Source organism: Sorex fumeus, unplaced genomic scaffold (genome assembly GCF_029834395.1).
Source record: "Sorex fumeus unplaced genomic scaffold, SorFum_2.1 ptg000006l, whole genome shotgun sequence".
Lineage (NCBI taxonomy): Eukaryota > Metazoa > Chordata > Mammalia > Eulipotyphla > Soricidae > Sorex > Sorex fumeus.
Window position 1 is genome coordinate 39,820,857 of NW_026606063.1, and position 19,626 is coordinate 39,840,482.

The window sequence follows — 19,626 nt, forward strand, 5'->3', positions numbered from 1 at the left end:
TAATTACACTTCCCAGGAAAAATAGTGTTTTAAATTAAAGCCTTGGGGGAGGGCGAGGGGGATGGGGACCACTGGCTTTATTTGCCTGATTGCAAAACACCAAATTTTTCCTTCGAATGAATTGGGGGGTGCAGAAGAGCCCCCCCCCCCCGCCATGTTCATCTTGGAATAAAAAAAAAGCCTTCTGCCTGGACTTGGAGGGGCAGGTGGACTGGTGCCTGATTGAGCCCCTGTGCCTACTGGGAACGCTGACCAGGGCAGAGAGGAGCACAGCAGAGCCCAGCATCCCAGCCGAGCCCCCCTCCCTCCCTCCTAGAGGGTCCCAGGCGGCTGGGGGAGGGGGAGATGGAGGAAGCCGCCACCCGCTCTCCTGCGCGGTAGGAGCAGTGCGCGTGTGGACGTGGGTGGGGGCTGTTCTCACAGGGTCCACACTCACTCGAGCACGTGCACACTCTCCCGTTCTCAGGAAATCTAAAATTGCTGTTTCTTTGAACTCCTTCCCCTTGGCAACAGGGAGTGCCTTTGTTCTCCAGACAAAAAAGGAAAAGAAACGAGACAGAGGGCTCAGAAGAGGCGGGAGAAGGAGGGAGAGAGCCAGCCGGGGGCCAAGGAGCCAGCAGAGGAAACAGGAAGGGTGCAGGGAGAGCTGGGAAGGCCAGCCAGGCCAGGGGTGCTGCAGGCCATACCCACAGGCAGTGGCTGGGGAGAGACCCCCCCTTCCCCTGCCAACACACACTCACTCTGCTAAAGGCCAGGTCACCAAACTCCAAAAGGCACAACAACATCACAGTCCCCCATCCCCACCCAAGTCTGAGACAGGGTCTCCAAACGGCCTCAAGCCAGAGGGAAAAGTCTTCTTGTGGCCCTCCAAACTGGGCCCTGGAAACCTTCCTCTAGCCCACGACAGTCCCAGCTGGAGCCGTCACCCTTTCTGCCGTCCCAGCTTAGAACACGAGCGTGGTGACCCCTCTCCAGCAAGTCGGGCCTGCCGCAGTCACTCAGCTTGAGCGACAGCTTCTCAGCTATTCGGGGCACTGTCTCCTGCTGGCCAGGACTGGGCTGTCCAGAAGACACTACCCGGAGCAGAGGCCACCCCAAAACCATCATCCAGAGTCACAAAAGCCTCCTTCCTGGTGGCTGTCCCCAGTATCCCCCACAGCCCCACTCCCTGGGACACCGGCACGCCCTCCTGCAGAGTTCTTCACGGGGATCAGACGGGGACCCTTGGAGGGGCTCACTGGAGGACAGCAGGCAATAGCTTGGCCGCGTAGAGACAAGGGAAAGATCCAATCAAGGTGCGCCTCCTTGCAGACCCCTTGCCAGCAGCAGGACTGGCCTTTCTCCCCCAGGGCCCTGGGGATCCCGGAACCAGAGAGACCCAGGCATGAGGGTTTGTTTGCCTTCAAGTGCAGGGAAGAAGCGGCTGAGCTATGAGCCCCAGGGGACAGGGTCCCAAAGCCACCCCCAACTGGCTGACACTCTCCCCTGTCATCACAGAGCTTGAGACCCTATAACTGGGCCCAGTGGCCCCCACAGCCCCAGTCCCAGACTGGCTCTCCTCCCACTGCTGACCCACGCCCTGGGTCCTTGGCCAGCCTGCAGCAGGACACTCAGCCCTCCCGGGGGCCGACCCCAAAGCCACAGCTTTTGATTTGCTTTCTGACAAGGAGACCACAGCCAGTTCCCTGCACTGGCAATCTGAGCCCACACGGTTCTAGACTGCAAATCCGGTGATGAAGGACTTTAACTTTTTTTTTTTTTTTAATAACTCATCCCAGGCTGGGTCTTCTTCAGAGCCGGCTGTGGGTTTTGGCCCCAGTGCGCTCTCAATCAAGACCCAGGGCTCCGTGCTGCTCGCCTGGACGCGGCTCGGCATCCCCTTCCAGATCGGCAGTCTGGAGGCCGCTGCCAGGAGCGGGAGGCTGCCTGTCAGGCGCAATTACAGCCAGCTCATCGGGGCCCCGCCTCGGCCTGCGCTCGGGAGGAAGTGAGGTAAAGGGCACGGGGTCTGCAGGGCCCACCTCCTGGCCCTGCACCTCCCAGGGTGACACAAGAAGGGCTGGAGCGATAGCACAGCGGGTAGGACATTAGTCTTGCACGCAGCTGACTTGGGTTCAATTTCCAGCATCCCATATGGTCCCCCTGAGCACTGCCAGGAGTAATTCCTGAGTGCAGAGCCAGGAGTAACCCCTGTGCATCACCAGGTGTGACCCAAAAAGAAAAAACTAAAAACCCAAATGACACAGAGAATGTCAAACGGGGTCTGCTCCCAGCTGGGGATTTCCTGACCCCCAGAGCAGCTGCCCTCCCACAAACCCCACCTGGCTGGGCTCTTTTGCATCTCCCCACCCAGGTAACCTTACAGTCAGGCGGACCCTCGCCCAAACACACAGAAGGCTGCAATGGGGGCTTGATTCTCTTCCTTTTAGGCCAAGGACAGGGCCTGGCCCTGTCTGGATGCAAACCCCAAACTTCTTCCAGAACCTAGGAATCCTCAACCCAGTTCCTAAATGGTCTTTGAATGGTCCTTGGTCCAAAGGCACAGTTTCCATCTTTTTTTCTGCAACAATGCATGGCTGAGGCTGCCTCCATCCAAAAGTCTCCCTGGACTACTCTGGGCCACGACCTCTGGCTCTTGATCACATGCTACACTGACAATTTGGCCAGTGAGACTCCAGGTCGCTGAGCATGAGGTCTGGGTGCCTCCAGTTCCCAGCAAGCAGCCAAGACAACCAGACAGCTCTGGGGCCACGCAAGGTGGGGAGAGAAGTCACAGTGTGGCATGTGCCCCGGGGGCACCAAACCCAGGTGGCACTGGGGACTTACCCAAAGGCTGGCCTTGGCCATGCTCTCTCTCCACCCACCCACCCCCACTGTGGACCACAATCCTGCAGGTCCCGCTCACCTCTTCCAGGATCCCTGATGCATCCTGCACCTGAGCCATGCCGCGGACATTCCACACGCAGGAGACGGTAGCAGGAGGAGAGAGTGCCAGGAGAGTCGCCGTGAGTGACAGGGAGTACTAGGCTGGGACCCAGCAGAGCCCAGCAGAGTGACCCACATGGTCACTCCCCACCCCCATCCCCAAGCAGGGACAAGCCCCATGGGCACAACACACAGTGCCTGTGAGGGAAGATTCCTGCAGGTTGAGGCCCAGGACCTGCCGGAAAGGCCCAAGCCCAAGTCTAGAGTCCAGATACCTCATAGGTGACTGGAGACAGGAGGGTGGAGGCAGGGACCAGCTCTAGGGTGCATGAGCTGATGAACTCAGGAGACGATAGGAAACCACCTGCATCCCTGGGAAACCACCTGCATCCCCAGGGATGAGGGGTGTAGACCCTCTGGGGTCTCCTGCCTGGGGACTGATGTCCAAACCCAGTGCAGAGGCCACGTCTCAAAGCCACAGCTGACTCTGGCAGAGGGGGTTTCCCAATTCTTTAGAGTTGGGGTGCCAGCAAGAGAGCCACATGTGAGAACTACTTGTTTCACAGTGACTGCCGGAGAAGGCAGGAGGCAGGCAGAAGGTCAGGGAGCCCCCGGATCTAGTAAAGAAACTGGGCAAGAGAGGAGTCAGGGCTGGGGGAATAATGGTGCATACCTGAGCTCTGGGAGCTGCAGCAGGCCTGGGGGGCTCTGGAGGGCTTGCCAGCACCCTGACACTGTGCTACCCTCAGAGTCAGAGGGACCCTGAGCATCAGCATGTCTGGCACCAGCTGGTGATTCTGACACTGCTGGGGGGACTACACAGTGTCTGGGCCGTGTCCACTACCTGCACCCTGGCTGCACCTCACAAGCCCAGGACCACTCCTGAGGCAGATGAGAGGCCTTAGAGCCACATGAGTGATGGACAGAAGCCCACCAGGGTGGGCTCACCCTGACAAGCACTTCACTAGAGTCTACGACTCTCAGATGCCTCAGCTGGGCAGGGACTGGGCCCCTCAAGCACCCACCTGGACCCTCCTCTACATGGAGGGAGGCAGGAGGAGGTAGCGGGTAATGTCTGTTGGTCACAGGTAGGGGGCAATGAGTTTGAAGGGAAAAAAAAGATAAAAGCAAGACATACCTCAAAACCAGGAATATGGTGGATGGCCGGCTAGAGAGAGAAAAAGAAAGCATTGTCAGTACTTGTCATCCAAAGCCCCCAACACCCTCCTTTCTGCCCTGGCCGGGCAAACAGCTTCCACAGTACGTGGAATATGGCAGAGACCAATCCGTGCAGGACGGCCCAACCCTCTTCCTCTTCTAGGGGGTGTCTGGGAGTGCCAGGGGGAAGCCAGGGGAGGGCAGCAGCTGTGGGTCCCTCCTCACATGACACACATGTCCCGCCTCTATCCGGCTTACATACAGGGTTTATGTAACACAATGAGCAGATTTGAAGTTAAACTTGCACTGAGTCCCTTTTTTTCTTTTTTTTGGAGGGGGGGTCACACCTGGCGATGCTCAGGGCTTTACTCCTGGCTCATGCACGCAGGAATTACTCCTGGCGGTGCTCAAGGGATTATATGAGATTCTGGGAATCGAACCCGGGTCGGCCACATGTAAGGCAAATGCCCTACCTGCTGTGCTATTGCTCCAGCCCCAGCCCCGAGCCCCCCTTTTTTTTAACAATGGGGCGTCCCTGGCTCAGAGTCACGTGGAACACTAGATTCAAAATGTGCCACCCTACCATAGCCTCCACAGACACCCCCAAACCCAATACAATCACCCCCCAACCCTGTCTTGACCACAGAGGGCCTCCTGCCAGAAACCACATCCAGGAGGACCCCAGAAAAACACAGCCAGTGGCTGGCCAGAGGTTCCAAAATGGCCAGTGCAGTCAGATTCCAACAACCAGGAACATCCCAGCCAGGAGGGCTCAGCAGAGACAGTGTGGGCAGAAGTGGCCCCTCCATGTCCCCTGCTGACAGTGGCCCCTGGTGGGAGGGAGCATGTTCCGGAAACCTCTCCTCTTCCTGGGGCAGCCTCTGCCCACCACATGTACCCATCCTGTGCGGCCAAGCCTGCCCTCCTGGATCAATAGCCACAGGAGCCAGCCTCACCTTCTTCCTCTGGATGAGCTCAAAGGAGGCCAGCAGCTCCCCAGCAGGCTGGCCACCCCTGGTGAGGGGGAACCAGGCCAGCCGGGGCATCCGATCGAGGCTTGGCTGACAGATGCAGCGTCCCAGAAACTCATCCGCACCCTACAGCGGGAGAAAGAAGGGTGAGCATCCCACACAGGGCTCAGCATGACCCAGAGCCATTTCCGGGTGGACAGTGAAGGTCTGGGTTTCAGGACAGGCCCTTTGGGCAGTGAGGAGCATGGCCCCATGGCAGGATGTGACGATGGGGTCAGGGCTGCGTCCCCAAGTGCAGACAAGCCACTTCATATCCCCCACAGGCAGTCACAGCTCTAACCTGGGGTGGTCATCCTCCTCATGCCCTCAGTTTTCCAGGGGGTGGACATGCCCCACAAGACCTTTGTATCACCTCTTCCTGTCACCTTCAAGTTCCTGCTTTCTTGTGTGTGTGGGCGGGGGGGGGGGGGGGGGAATGAGATCCTGTTCATCGAAGTAAACATGAAGGGGGTGTTTCCCTCTGCTTATTCCTGAGCTCCCCCTGCCTAAACAAAGTCCAAACTCTGTTCCAGGCACTGAAGACCTCCCTACATATCCCCTGCTCCATCCTGTTGGCTTCTGTCCACTGCACCTCACCACAGGGCTCTTTCCAGGGGCCGCTGCCTCTGGATCCTCAGATGTCTCTTAGGTCTGGGTTCCACTGCCGGGGGGAGGGGGACATGGGACAGGACCAGGCAGGATCCCAAGAGGACTCATGGCCCTGCTAGGGTCATTCTGAGGGACCTTCAGCTCCTGCATGGATTTCCACACTATCAAGTGACCATTAGCTTCTTCTACTCAGCCTAGACCCCAGCTCCAGCACAGGGAGGGGTCCAGAGACTCTTCCAGACCATTGTCCTATAGTTGCATCCTCAAGAGGCCATGGGGAGGATGTCCATGGAGACTCTGGGCAGAGCTGAGAGCCCTGGCAATTGGGCAGTGGGTGTGTGCCCACCAGAAGGGAAATCACTGGGCTTTACTCTCGGTGAGCAGTGGCCTCTGTGTGCCCCTGGATCCTGCAGCCTGCCCACTGGGCTTTCTCCTTCGGGGTCCTCCTGGGCCTCAGGTCCCAGAGAAGACACCAAGTCGGAACCATGCCGAGGAGACACTAGGGAGACAGAACTGGGCTTGCACCTGCCCCATCTAAACTTCCTGGCCCTCCTGCCCCAAAGTGCAGGTCCCATGCCTGGCCCTGAGCTGCCTGCTCACTGCTGAGCAGCTTTCCTTCAGGGAACACTCCACAGAGCCACACCGTCCATCACCAGGTACAGCCCAGCAACTGGAGGGCCACCCTAAATCCTGCTCCCTTTCTCTGGCCCCTGGCCACCACACGTCACACAGTGCCTGGCACCCAGTCATGGCAGTTGTCTGGAAACATCGCCAAACAACTGCCCACCCAGTTCATCACCCCACCCCCGCCCACAGGTCAGACCCACTGACACAGACCCTCCTCCAGGAGCACCCCCTCACTCCCCTCTTCCAGCAGCCTCATCCGCCTTTCTCCTTCACCCCATCTGTCTTCCTCACGCCTTGCCTCTGCTACCCTCAATCTCCCCCCGCCTTGTACCCTCCGCTGCTTGTCTCCTTCAAACACCCCAATCCCCCCTTCCCTCCATTATCTGGGTTTTCCCTACCTCCAGCTACACTCACAGTTCAGCCCAAGATCTCTCATCGCCCCCACCCACCCCTGCCCGTAGAACCTTCTAGAACTGCATTATGCAATATCAGAGGCCACTCGCTTCCTGTGCTGCTTAACACGTTGATGCTAGCACATACCACCTGTGCTCACACTTGACTGTGGTTTAACACAAACTGTGACACTGGCATCAACGTACTAAATGTGGGACATGGGTTAAAAGTGAACAACACGCAAAATTCTCCTCTCTGTTGCCTGGGTCACGTGTCAACTGCTCAGGATTCACAGCCAGGAAACGGGTCACACGTTGACAGCACTGAAGAGCGGTCCGTCACGGCAGGAAGCCCAGTCAGAGAGGACCTCCAAGCCACCGGGGTAACAACGGGCTACCTCCCCAGAGTCGCCATGGGTGATGTTCAGCCCCTCACCCTAGGGCAGAGCTTACTAGAAAGGAGCACGTAACAAATGTCTGTGGAGTCCCCCAGCTCACGATGCACCTGGGAACTTTTCTTTTTGTTTCAATTAAAATATTGTTGATTTGCTTTGGGTTTGCCCTGTGAAATGAAGTCCAACTTCCTAACTACATGTGTGAGCCTGACAAACCCACCCCCAGGTTCCAGCGCTGTTCCCAGGATTGGATTGGCCCCGTCTGCCCTGTCTATGGTCTGGGACCCCATATGCAAGGCAGAGGCCGAGAAAACCCAGGCTCCGGATCCACTGCCACATGCCTTTCCCTGGACTGTCCTCTCTCCCTGCCACAGCACTGCATGCTGGGTAACAATCCACATGGGATTACTCTAAAGTCGTTTAAACTGCTCCAGAGCTAACGTGGCCAGAGGACACCCGACACTGTCACAGGAGCGGGACCCACCCCCCAACGCAGGGGACAGGTGGGGAGGGATGAGGCACACAGACTCACATAGGTGTCGTGGTCATACAGCTCTACCACAATATTGGGCGGCTGCTCTGCCACACTGGCGGGCTCCCCAAAGATCTCAATCTCATAGAAGATGAGGGTCTGGTCCCAGGTGGGGTTCAGCGTGTTCTTCACCACTACTGTCTTCTGACTCTGGTGCAGGAAGGAGACGATGGCGTAGGGGTCTGCACAGGGGACAAGCAGCAGGGAAGAAGACAGGACACAGCAGCACGTGAGTCACTGAGTCAGGAGCCACCAGGCCCCAGAGCCACATCAGGGGTGAAGCTGCTGAGGAGACCTTCAGGGAGAAGCCCTGCACCCCAAGGCTCGCCCCCACCTTCCAGGAGGCCAGCTGGCCTGCAACCACAGCAACACGGAGCTGGGGTCCCCGTGATGGTCAGGAAGATCCAGATAGCAACTGTGTGTATATGTGTGGGTGGAGGAGGGTGTTCCTTCTTGGGATGGATACCAGAGGCCAAGTCCAGCTGGATGGATCATTTATTCCTTCATACCTTCATCCAGAAAGCACTTACTGAGTGCTTACCGCATGCCAGCCCAGGGGAAAGGAGCTGAGAATATCTTTGACACAAGACTCCATGCATGTAAGTGTAAAATCACCACTGAAGGCTAGATAGAAGGCACCAGGGAGTTTGTGAGGGCAAGAGAACACAGCACAGACATGAGGCATCAGACAGGTCCATCTGGGTCTGCGAACTCACACTGGCTGCAAAACACACTGGGGCAGGGTGGTACAGTGGTTAGGGCACATGGTAGGTAGGTGTCCGGTCCTGATTGGATCCCCTGCACCACATGGTCTGACAAGCATCACAGGGCATGATGCTGGAGGTCCCCTGAGCAACACAGGACCCAAGTAATGCCATATCTTCAGGCCCAGGCATTGAATTTCAGCCATATTGACCACAAATCACCAGGAGTAGATCCCAAGGCTCCTGAGCACTGCTTGAGTTTCCCCACCTCCCACCCCCCCAAAAAAAAAGGTGGCTGGAGTGGGCAGAAGTCAATACATGGAATCCAACTGTGAGGTTACTCAACAATCCAGGCCAAGATGCTGGTGGCCTACATGGACACAGAGCACCAGAGAGAAGCACATGGACTCGAGCTGAGGGGCAGTGGGTGGTGTGGGAGGAACCCTCTCTGCTGAGGCCCCCCTAACCCTCTCTGCTTCCCCCAAACCACTCTCCAGCCTGCCAGCTCTGCCCCCAGCATCCACAAGTCATTCCATGTACTTCACCTCCAAGGGACACTGGAGTCACTGGAGAAGGTTCTAGAGTAGATTCTCATGTGGAAGCATGCAGGAGTCACCTGGAACACTTACACAGACTCCAGTCCCTCCTCTTCCCCCTTCCCCCACCCCTGCAAAGTGAGATTCAGCAGGTCAGAACTGGCCTGAATGCCTGCATCTCTAGCTAGTTTCCAGGTAACACGGAGACTGCCTCCTGGAGCCAGACTCTGGAAAGTGGCGTGGGAGGAACTGCTCTGAGACTGGGTACTGACACCAGGAGAGAGACAAAGCCGTCTGCTCCCACAGGGAAGCTGCCTGGGGACAGGCTCTGGCTCGCTGCCCTTTCCTAAGCTCCCAAGAAGCCAAGGGCCCTGGGCCGGGAAGCTCTGCTCCATGCTAATGGTTCTAGGAGGGCTGACCCCTTGGTTGTCGGCCACTATGGTGCCTTTACTTCCTCTGCATCTCCCAGGTGTAGCCCTGTGGCTGCCCTCACCTTATCACCTTGAGGAAGCCTTGGCACAAGCAGGCAGGTCCACCTCAACATGGGGCTGGGGGTGGGGGAAGAAACCCCCCCCAAGAGGAAAAAGGAGTCGGACAGCTCCCTGCCTGCTAGGAAAGCCAAGGGGGCCCACCGGCCCCCTGTGCAGGAGGAGGACAAGTTAAGAGGTGTGAGGGGAGCAGTGAACAGAGGGAAGGTCACTCTTGAAGGATGGGGGCCCGAGATTCCAAGTTTTGGGGTGAGGGGATCTATGGGAGGTGGGAGAAGCGTGGGCAACGTTGAGCTTAGCTAACACCCCCCCACCACCACCACCACCCCAGCCCTGTGCATCAGCCTCCCAGTACAAAAGCACATGGGCTGGGTGGACCCTGGATGGCTCCTTCCTGGAAACTGGGCTCAATGCTGATTCTTCGGAGTCAACAGGGGCACTGCGGGACCTTTGTTCAAAGAAGGGGCTGGGGCGATGTGCTCAGCATGTCTGCCCCGCTCTGTGCCTGTTGGAAGCATCCCTGGCATGGGGCTCCCCTTCCATGCACCCGCCCAGGCAGGGCTGGCCCCGATCCCTTCCCCTCCTGCCCCTGGCAGGGCCCAGCGGCGTCTGTGCGTTTAATGAAACCGTCTGGCTGTGATACCATCAGCTCCAAGCGCGGCCGAGAACCTCTTGCTGGTTCCAGTAAGGAAGAGAGGGCGCGTTCCGATAAATAAAACCATATTAGAGAGCCCGCGAAAAAGCCCCTTTTGTTCCCGCCCCCCGTGCTTCCCAAACGCTTTATTTTTATAAGCGCTCGGGCCCCAGGCCGACCGCGTTTACACAAAGATCACAATTGCACATTGTAGCGGCCTTGCACGCCGTATTGGTGTTGGCAGCACCCCCCACACTGGCCCCCCGAGCCGGCTGACTCCTTCCAGCAACCCCATCAGCTCAGGCAATGAGCTCAGCGCTGGGGACAGAGAGGGGGGTGGCGTTCAAACAAAACTCACCCAGACCGCCCCCCCACAACACACACACACACACACACACACACACACACACACACACACACACACGCCCCGCCCGCCCAGGAGAGGAAAACACACAACAAAGGCATTGTAAAGAGCAGGTCTGGACGCCCCGGGCTGCAGACACTGGGCTACTGTGTGCTGGGGCCTGGCCTCTCCCCGCTGAGCCCCTCAAAAAAAAAAAAGAAAAGAAAAGGAAAGGGGGAAGGGTTGGGGTGCTGCAGCAAGGTGGTCGGAAGGAAGAAAGCCAGACACACAGACACACTGACACACCCCTCATCAGGAAAGAGCCAGGGGCAGAGGATTTCCAAGGAGAGGAGGAGGTGAAAAGGCTCACTCTAGCCTGTCCCTGCCCACCTGGGGCTCTCTCAGGATCCCCCCCACAGAGGGGTAGCATCAGCCCCCCCCCAGGTCTCCCCTTCCACACCCTCTGGAACCCCTGAGGCAGACGGGGGCTCGACTGGTACCCCCATTAAGAGCACCAGCTGTGCTTGGTGGGGGAGTGGGGGATTGCACGCAGCTGGGAACACACACACTGTCTGCCACCCCTTCCCCGTCACCCCTCCGCAGCCCCAAGCAGTCGAGTCTTTAGCTGGACCTGGAGATTGCACATGGGCTGTCCAGCTTGAGCTCTGCTGCTCAGGTCCTTCTAGAACTCCAGGGAGGAGTTCTTGGCTTCTTCATTTGTCGTCTCTGAGCCTTCTCCCCTGCCGGTTCAGATAACCAGTGAGGAACATCATCACCAACCCTTTCCTGGCCCTAAGAGTGAAGTCACCGGCCCACACTAACACAAAGCTGGGAAGGCCACCTTCAGACTCCCAGCTCAGTGCTCCCTCTCCCTGCTGTGGCTGGGGAAAGGACCCTGGATGGGAGGCAGGCAAGAGCAAGTCAGCAAAACAAGGCAAATGAAAAGTTTAATGCAGCAATATTTTTCCTATAAAATTAAAAAAAAAATGTTTCGAAGTATAAAACCCAGTGTTGGCAAATATTTGATGAAAGAAGTACTCTCCTTTATTGCTGGAAGCAATTCAGCAAGCTTTCAGGAAAGCAATTGGGCAGGATGCCCCGAAAAACACAGAACTGTTTAAACCCCGTTTCCCATATTGTTGGGCATCGGCCAAATGGACCACAAAGCTTTAGGTGCGCCGATGCTCGTGGCAGCCTCTGTGAGGCATCTTCATTCCATCACAGTGACTGGCGGGCATGGGGGCAGATGAGCACAGGGCCGGGGAGACCAAGTATTTGCATTCTTTGATTCTAGGGATGGAACTGCTGTGCCGCGGAGCCACGTGCAGGAAGATGAATGAGGCACACTCTGCGTTCCGAAGATCACGAGCATGGGTGGTAAGGGAACACAACCAGCTCTAAGCAACGTGGCTCGTGCAACTTAATAAAGGGGTGGGCAAGGCACCAGGGGGGTGGGGGGAGCTCAAATCCAATGAGTGTCTAGGATGAGGCAGGAACCAGGCAGGAAAGGACTTAAGGCACTGTGCAGGGCGCCTTAAAAACCACCAAGAAATCTGGGTCCATGAGGTACAGTCCGTGGTTGGAGGCTGCTTGGGAGAGGACAGGGCCATCGGGGGGAAGGAGGGGTGTGGAGGGAAGACCCCAAAGTTCCCAGATTCTGTGGAGCTATCTCCACTGCAGCTTGTACACCAGCTTCCTCCCATTCTCCCAGGAGCTAACATGGGGGGTCCTTGCCCCAGACCCCCTCCAGGCACTGGAGCCCATGGTGGCTGGATTCCGGCGTTCCCGTCTCTGCCTCAGGAACCCTCTTTAAGTGGAGCGTTTCACAAGCCTCCAGAGCACTTTGGAAAACAGCTCCTTAAGCTCCTGGGGAGAAGTCCCCACCCCCACCCCTGCCCTAAGCCAAGTGAACACAAAGCTGGGCTTCAATCGCGGGGGTGGGGCAGGACCCGAGTCCAGACAGAGGAAGCCCTAACGCAAGAGTTCCCAAACTCCTCCCAGGACCCAGTCTGGATCTGGGGAAACCAAATCACCACACCGCAGCGTGACCTCAGCCAGGGAGGCAGCCAGGGGGCATCAAGCCTCAGCCCTGGCCTCCCAGGAGCCAGGAGGCCAGCAGAAAGGGCAGAGGGCCTGCTTTCTGGACAAACCAGCTCGTCGCCGTAAAGGAATCCGCTTCTTGCTGGCCTCCAAACCATCTCTCTTTGGCTTGGTTAGCCAAAGCAACAGGGAGTTTCCGGAGGCGGGGGGGGGGGGGGGGGGGGGGGGGGGGCTAGAGAACAACCTTGGGTGCAATGGTGGTGGCCCTGGAAGCAGAGCTGTGCCCCCCGTCCCAGCACTGTTGCGGTGGTTCTGGGGTGAAGGGCAAGTTCCCCAGGAGCAGTGAGAGAGAGCCGGTGATGGCGGCCCTGCAGACTGCTCCACCCCGACTGACGCCCTCGGAGAACTCAGACTGCACTCCGCTCAGACCAGCGTTGTTTGGGGCCCCGGGACACCCACGCCCTCTCTCATCTCACCTTTCCATTCAGAGCAAACGCAGGGCATGTTCCTGACCTGACGCCTCCGGGCAGGGACAAACAACCCCACCCACATGAAAGAGAGTCGTTTGAGGGAAGTCCCACTGCACGGTCCTTATGCCAGATCACACGCCCTTCCTGGGGTCCCAAGAATAGACCTAGGTGGTGATATCCCCAACCCTCCCCTTCCCGACCAAGTCTGGTACTATTCAGCGAGTCCCGCGCAATTCCTGAGCATCCCTCCAAATCCTCATCCGTGGAGAATGAAGACACCTGAGAGGAACAGTCCACCTCATGGGCCAGGGCTGGGCGCCTGTCCCAGGCCCACCCACTCCCCTGAGTTGCTTCGCGAGGGGAGCCCTTGAGGTCACAGCCAGGGGCAGGCGGGCCGGGAGCGGATGGAGTCTCTGTTGTGGGCCTGCCCTGGTCCCAGACGGTCCGGATTCACACAGGAGTTTCCTCCCAGAAATGTCTGCCGGTGGTGGCCAGGCACAGCCTCCGGCCGCCAGCCACCCCGAGGTCAGTTCCAGGGGAGAAACTGCTTTGGTTTAGGGTTTGGGAGTGAAAATAAACACTCTGGGTTTGATAGGTTCACCCGTGTTGGCGGCTGTTTTCCTTTCCAGCAGCTGCTCAATCAGCCCTTTCATTCAGAAGCCCGCGGTCTCAGAGGAAGCCCTGGGCAGTGCCCTCAAAGCTCCAGGGATGTTTATTTGGAGGAGGGGGTGGGGCCAGCATGGAAAGTGTGACTCTCCACAGGTCAGACCAGCCCGACCTGCTGCAGTCCCCGAGAGGCAGCGGCCCCGGGTGGGCGTCCTCTGCTGGCAGGGTCCCCGGCTAGCCTTGCCCACAGAAGGCGCAGGTCTTGCACCTGGCCTGCTCCTTACCACCCACCTCACAGAGCTGCCACCTGCACGCTCACCTCTCCACCCTCCCTGCAGGCGGTTCTGGCTGCACTGACTTCTTTTTCCCTCCGGACGCATTCCCATTATCAGAAAACATCCTGGAAACTGCCCAGAAAGCTGTGGCCCCAGTCGAATAATCCCTGTGTACTAGGGTCTGCAGGGATTGGCAGAGGACGCACTCGGGGCCAGGGGCCCCAAGCACAGGAGTGAAACTGCCCCCTTGGGGAGGACTAGGAGGCAAGGAACTCAGGGACAAGAGCCAAGGGGGTCGGAGAGAGATAATGAAAGGAAGGTGCTTGCCTTGCACGCAGCAGAGCCTGGTTCAATCCCCAGCACCCCATAATGGGGTCTCCTGAGCACCACCAGGAGTGATCCCTGAGCACAGAGCCAGGAGTCAGCTCTGAGTATCTCCGGGTGTGGCCCAACCCCTCAAAAATGCCCTCAAAGAGAGAGAGAGAGAGAGAAGAGAGAGAGAGAGAGAGAGAGAGAGAGAGAGAGAGCTGTTGGGGAGGAAGAACAGGGGGCTCCTCCCTCAGGGCGGCACCTGGGAAGAAGCCCCAGGTGCAGTGTTGTCAGCTGCAGTGCATTTAGGGACCAGCAGGTCACAGGTCCCAAAATGACTCAAGTAAAAGGGCCAGGGTTTAGAGCAAGTGTGCCACTTCTCGACTATGGCAACTATGCAAGCAACCTGGCTAACCGGAGTCCCAGTTTTTCCGTATCAGTGAAAGGGGGAGAAAGCTAAATCCCTACTTCATAGGGGGTGGAATAAAAGGGGGCAGGAAATGATGTCGGTTACGTTCCTAGATGCAGAGCGAGCCCCTGATTTTAGCTCTTTCCGGTTGGGTATTCCGGGTACACAGGAAGACAAAGCCTCTTCCCGAAGGAACTCGGTGGGATGGTGGACAGAGGTGGCAGAGGCAGGAGCTGAGTGGTTTGGGACACAGGGGTTCTGACCCAGGAGGGTGGCCACAGGCTGGGACCAAGCAGCTCAGATCCAGCAGTCAGAGGGCGTCTGAGCTGCATTTCCAAGGACAGGTGGGAACTCACTAGGTCAAACATAAGGATGGAAGGACAGGGAAATAGCGCAGCAATTAGAGTTTTGTTTGTGGCTGACTCAGGTTCGAGTCCCGGCACCACTTGAACAGGCACAGCCCTGGAGGCTCCCGGCAGTGAAGGATCCTCAGTGGCCCAGGTATCCCCAGTGTAGCTGAGCCTGAGCAAAGCACATCTTCAAGCCTTGCGCTAAACTGTCGGACTGAAGCGGCCGAGAATCTCACTGATGGGGTCCCTAGACCACCTGAGTACTGCCTAGGAACCCCTAACAAAAAGGAAAAAAGAAAGAGGGAAGTAACATATGTGAGAACCCTGGTGCAAAGACAAGGACCGTAGAAGGGCCCGGAAATGGGGTCATCTAAGTCGGTAGGACCAGAGGGAACAGATTGAAAGGCGTTTGGAGGGAATGAAACCAGGAGGGTCCCCTGGACTGAGCACCAAGCAGCTCCTGCCAGGCTGAGGAAGTGGAATCTGTCAGGGTCCACACCTGAAACTGGGGCTGATGTCACCGGCTCTGTGGGGGTGGAGGGGGGGGAAGAGTGGAAGGCAGTAGGGAGGGCAGGAGAAGAGAGACAAGGCCAGGGTTGGCCCCATGAGCTGAAGAGGAGGAGGAGGGAATGACTCTGAGAGATTCATCAGATTCGGGCAGCCCCCGCCACGGTGAGGTGGGAGATGGGGAGGAGCCCTGAAGTGGGGTCTGGGGATTGGGGCGCAGACACGAGCAATTTGGTCATAGATAATGGACCAAAGAGCCCCTGAGGCATCCAAAGGAAACACCAAATATGTGACTGGACATGAGGGACCCCTAATGAGTTAGCTCTAACTAACTAATCATGACTGTGCATCCTCACTGAAGGTGGGGGTGGGGACCCCAGGGTCCAGAGAGTAATAAGCAGTCAGTCCCAGAGAGAGGAAACCAAGGCCAGAGGGGTCAAGCCAAGGGGGCTTTTAGGAGTGGGGGCATAGTCAAGTCAACTAGGCAGAGAGGTCTAGAAAGACCCCTTGACAACCAGAGACCCCAGAAGCCCATATGTACCTCAAGAGGACCCAGCCCACACAGGCCCCAGGAGCCCATACACAGCCGCACCCCTACAGGACCCAGCAAAAACAGGCCCTGGGAGCCCATACATAGCCGCACCCCTACAGGACCCAGCACAGACAGCCCCTACCCCACCCCTGTCACAGAAGCCCCACCCAGGCCACCTTCCAAGCTCTCCATGCATGTCCCCCACGTCACACAGACACCCATTCCACCTACCAGAGAAAGAGTCCTTGTCCATGGCAGGCAGGTCTCGGGCCTGGTACATGTAGCAGCGGAGATGGTAGCGGTTCCCATCTGTGTGAGGGAGCGAAAGAGCGCGCAGATGAGGTGAGAGAGGAGGGCGGGGCCACCCACAGGATAGCAGAAAGGACACACACCTCGCGGTGCGGGACAGCTGCCATTGGAAGAGGGCAGACCCAGTGCTACGTCCCAGGGTCAGGAAGAGCAAAGAAGGCGAGGATGGTAGGGACAGTTAGAGTGTGCCCAGCCTGAAACTACCCATCACAAGCTTAATCAGATGCACAGACCACACAGAAATGGGCACACAGACATAAATACACATGCGTACACATAAGATGCTTATACATACACACATGGATAGGGTACATTACACACATATGTGAACGTACATACATGGAAGCACATATGTGTATGGTACATGCATACATACAAGACACATGCATTTGAATTTTCATGCACATTAATGCATAAAGACATTTTCATGCAAGACATATGTATGTGCATATGCATGTGTAGACGCACATCCACACATAAACATATATGTGGATGAGACATATGCATTGTGCATATATATCTCCAGGTGGCAAACATAAACACATATGTGTAAGACAGTGTACATACATGCACCTATACATCCGCATTAATACAAGTCTATAAGGCACATACATGTGTGTATACATATGCATTTACACTTTAAAAACACATGTACAAGACACATATCCATTTACACACATGCATGCACTTATACACATACCCACATTCACACCACTGGCTGAGCTCTCCTCTGTCATCCCGCACACACCTGACCATACACCCCACACAGACGTGTCAGGTTCACATGGGCTCACCCAGCCCTCCCAGCCTCACTCACAGTCAAAGATGCAGGAAATCGTAGGTCTATTCACACCGAAGCTCAGGGTGGAGACAGACATGGAATCTTCACTCCTGTCATCCACCATGCCCCCCTGCAGATAAAAAAGCTTGTCAAATCCTGTTCTCAGAGCCTGGGAGGGCAAGGAGAAGGCCCCAAAGCTCAGGCACCCCCCCGACCCCCAGCAGGAGCCCTTTAGACAGTGGTCCTCAGCTGCTGATCTCTGGGCCATCTGCCTTGTGTCTCAGTCAAAGGTGCGCTTCCGCTGGAGAGGTAATACAGTGGGGAGGGCGCTGACCTTGCATGAAACTGATTTGGTTCGATCTCTGACCCCACCTATAGTCCCCCGAGCCCTGACAGAAGTGATGCTTAAGCACAAAGCCAGGCATAAGACCTGTGGCCCCAAAACCAAACCCAAAAGAAAGGATCCCTTTCTCTCCTCCAGCACCCCAGGCCCTAACTACAGTTGAGCCAGAGAAAATCTCCTGTTGAGGGAGACCAGTGTCGCCAGAATGGTAGCTGGAGTGACCCCATCCCTGGGAGGCTGGAGTGTGATAGCAGGAAGGACTCTCCAGGGCTCTCTGGGGGACAGTTCCGTGTGTCAGCCCACCACAGCTGCTGAGGGGGATCCAAAGCCCCAAAGAGCCTGTTGAGCATTTCGGTCAGCCCATGCAAATCCGGAAATGGGGCTGGTGCCAAGGGCACACAGAGCCGGTCATGGGGCCCAGCTCCGGCAGAGACTGCCATGCCCCGGCTCCCACACTCATCCTAGTGACAAGACGAGGGCCCAGCTGTAGCCAGGGGCAACTGCCTCACTGTAGTGGACTTTGGTAGGGGGAGCCAACACACGGCCTACACTCATGAGACCCCACACCCATGAGACCCCACACTCAGTAGGGGTACTTCTCGACCTCTGACCCCTCTTCACCAGGGAGATCAGCAACCCCCCATCCCAACCTGACATCTCCATAGCGCTAGGCCCAGACTGACCCTAGAATGATAGGAAGAGTAAGAGGAGGTGTGGGTTGACTGATGGTAGGGCTTTGGCGGAGTGGAGCAGAATGGAGGAGGGTCCCAGAAGAGCCTCTTAAAAGAGGCTTCCAGGGCTGGAGCAACAGCACAGCAGGTAGGGCTTTTGCCTTACACCAGCCAACCCAGGTTGGATTCCCAGCATCCCATATGGTCCCCTGAGCACCACCAGGGGTAATTCCTGAGTGCAAAGCCAGGAGTAACACCTGTGCATCGCCGGGTGTGACCCAAAAAGAAAAAAAAAGGCTCCCAGGAGGTCTTCCTGGAAGAGAGGGACTAAGACAGCACACTCATGCTCACCCCGGTAGTGGGGGAGGATCATCTTAGCAGGTGTGGGGGGGAAGGGATTGAGGGGGATAGGCTTCCCTCAGAGTCCTGGGCAGAGTCAGGCTGCAGGAAACTGATGCCCCTGTGCTCAGCCACCCACTTTTCACCCTCCCCTCCCCCCACTTCGCCCGCACACTCTGCCCCAGCCCCAGGGCCAGGCCCGGGGCATTGAGTTTCCCACAGACACATTCCTGCCTCCCTAGCTCATGCCAATGCATTCGCCCGGGCCAGGGCTGGCAGGCGCAGTCTACAGCCACGCACTCGTTTGGGGACCAGCCTGTAAGGGATCCCGCTGCTCACCCAGGGACTGGGCCTTCTCCAACCCACGGCTGCCCGGCGGCCAGCCACAGAGGCTTCCCAGAGGGGCCTTGAGCCTGGGACTCAAAGGAACCTTCCTTCTCTGGAAGGAACCTTCTCCTTCCTCCCCTGGGGCTCCCCTGCCCTCCGGAGTTTGGTAGAAGGTTCTGGGAGAACCAGCAGCTGGGAGGAACACTCCTCAATCCATCTCAATTGGACCCAGAAACAGGAGCCAATTTGGGGTTCTTCTGTTCCACCGTTTGCAGAACACACACACACACACACACACACACACACACACACACACACACACACACACCCCTTGAGCCAGGGTCTGGTTCGGGATCTGTGAAACTGAGACAGGACAGAGGCAGCAGGAGAGCAGCGAGCAGAGCCAGGCTGACAGTGGGGGCCAGGGAGAGCACAACAGAGACCCCCAAGGCCTCTCAGGGGTCAGCAGGGTCCCACTTTCTGGGCCAACAAGCAGCCTGGCCAACAAGCAGCAGTGGGGCTCAGCTCCTTCCTCGAGTTACAGGGAGCATGCCAGCCTGTGTATGATGACCCAGGATCCCCCCTCCCCCATCTCTGACATATCAGTCACAGAATCAGGGGAACTCTAGGACCTGCCTGGGTTGCACTGACGTGGCCCCAAGAGCAGGTCATGAAATTCTTTGGTCTTTGTGCAAGCTGGTTGTGAAACAGCCATTTGCAGAAATAAAAATGTCATCAATTCTTTTTTCCTTTTGGGGGCGACCACACTTGGTGATGTTCAGGGGTTCCTCCTAGCTCTGCACTCAGGAATTACTCCTGGCGGTGCTCAGGGGACCAATGAGATGCCGGGGATCGAATCCAGGTCGTCCACATGAGAGGCAAGTGCCCTCCCCACTGTTACTATGGCTCCAGTCCACTGTTATCAATTCTTAACAACAAATTCTGTCAAGAAACCAGGACAATGTGCACTCATGTTCCTAGGGTCCTGGTCACATTGCTGCCTTT

The 19,626-nt window shown here is 57.2% G+C and overlaps 1 protein-coding gene across 16 annotated transcripts in view; it reads right to left on the bottom strand.

Moving 5' to 3' along the window:
• Window positions 1-19,626, bottom strand: part of DYSF (dysferlin) — a 223,830-nt gene that overhangs the window by 80,900 nt on the left and 123,304 nt on the right. For all 16 annotated transcript variants that reach the window (XM_056123866.1, XM_056123861.1, XM_056123864.1 and 13 more), the window contains 6 exons: window positions 16,978-17,071; window positions 16,083-16,160; window positions 7,649-7,830; window positions 5,040-5,180; window positions 4,064-4,093; window positions 2,906-2,935 (listed from right to left, as the gene is read on the bottom strand). In XM_056123866.1, coding sequence (XP_055979841.1) covers window positions 2,906-2,935; window positions 4,064-4,093; window positions 5,040-5,180; window positions 7,649-7,830; window positions 16,083-16,160; window positions 16,978-17,071 — 555 coding nt within the window. The remainder of the gene's footprint in view (window positions 1-2,905; window positions 2,936-4,063; window positions 4,094-5,039; window positions 5,181-7,648; window positions 7,831-16,082; window positions 16,161-16,977; window positions 17,072-19,626) is intronic.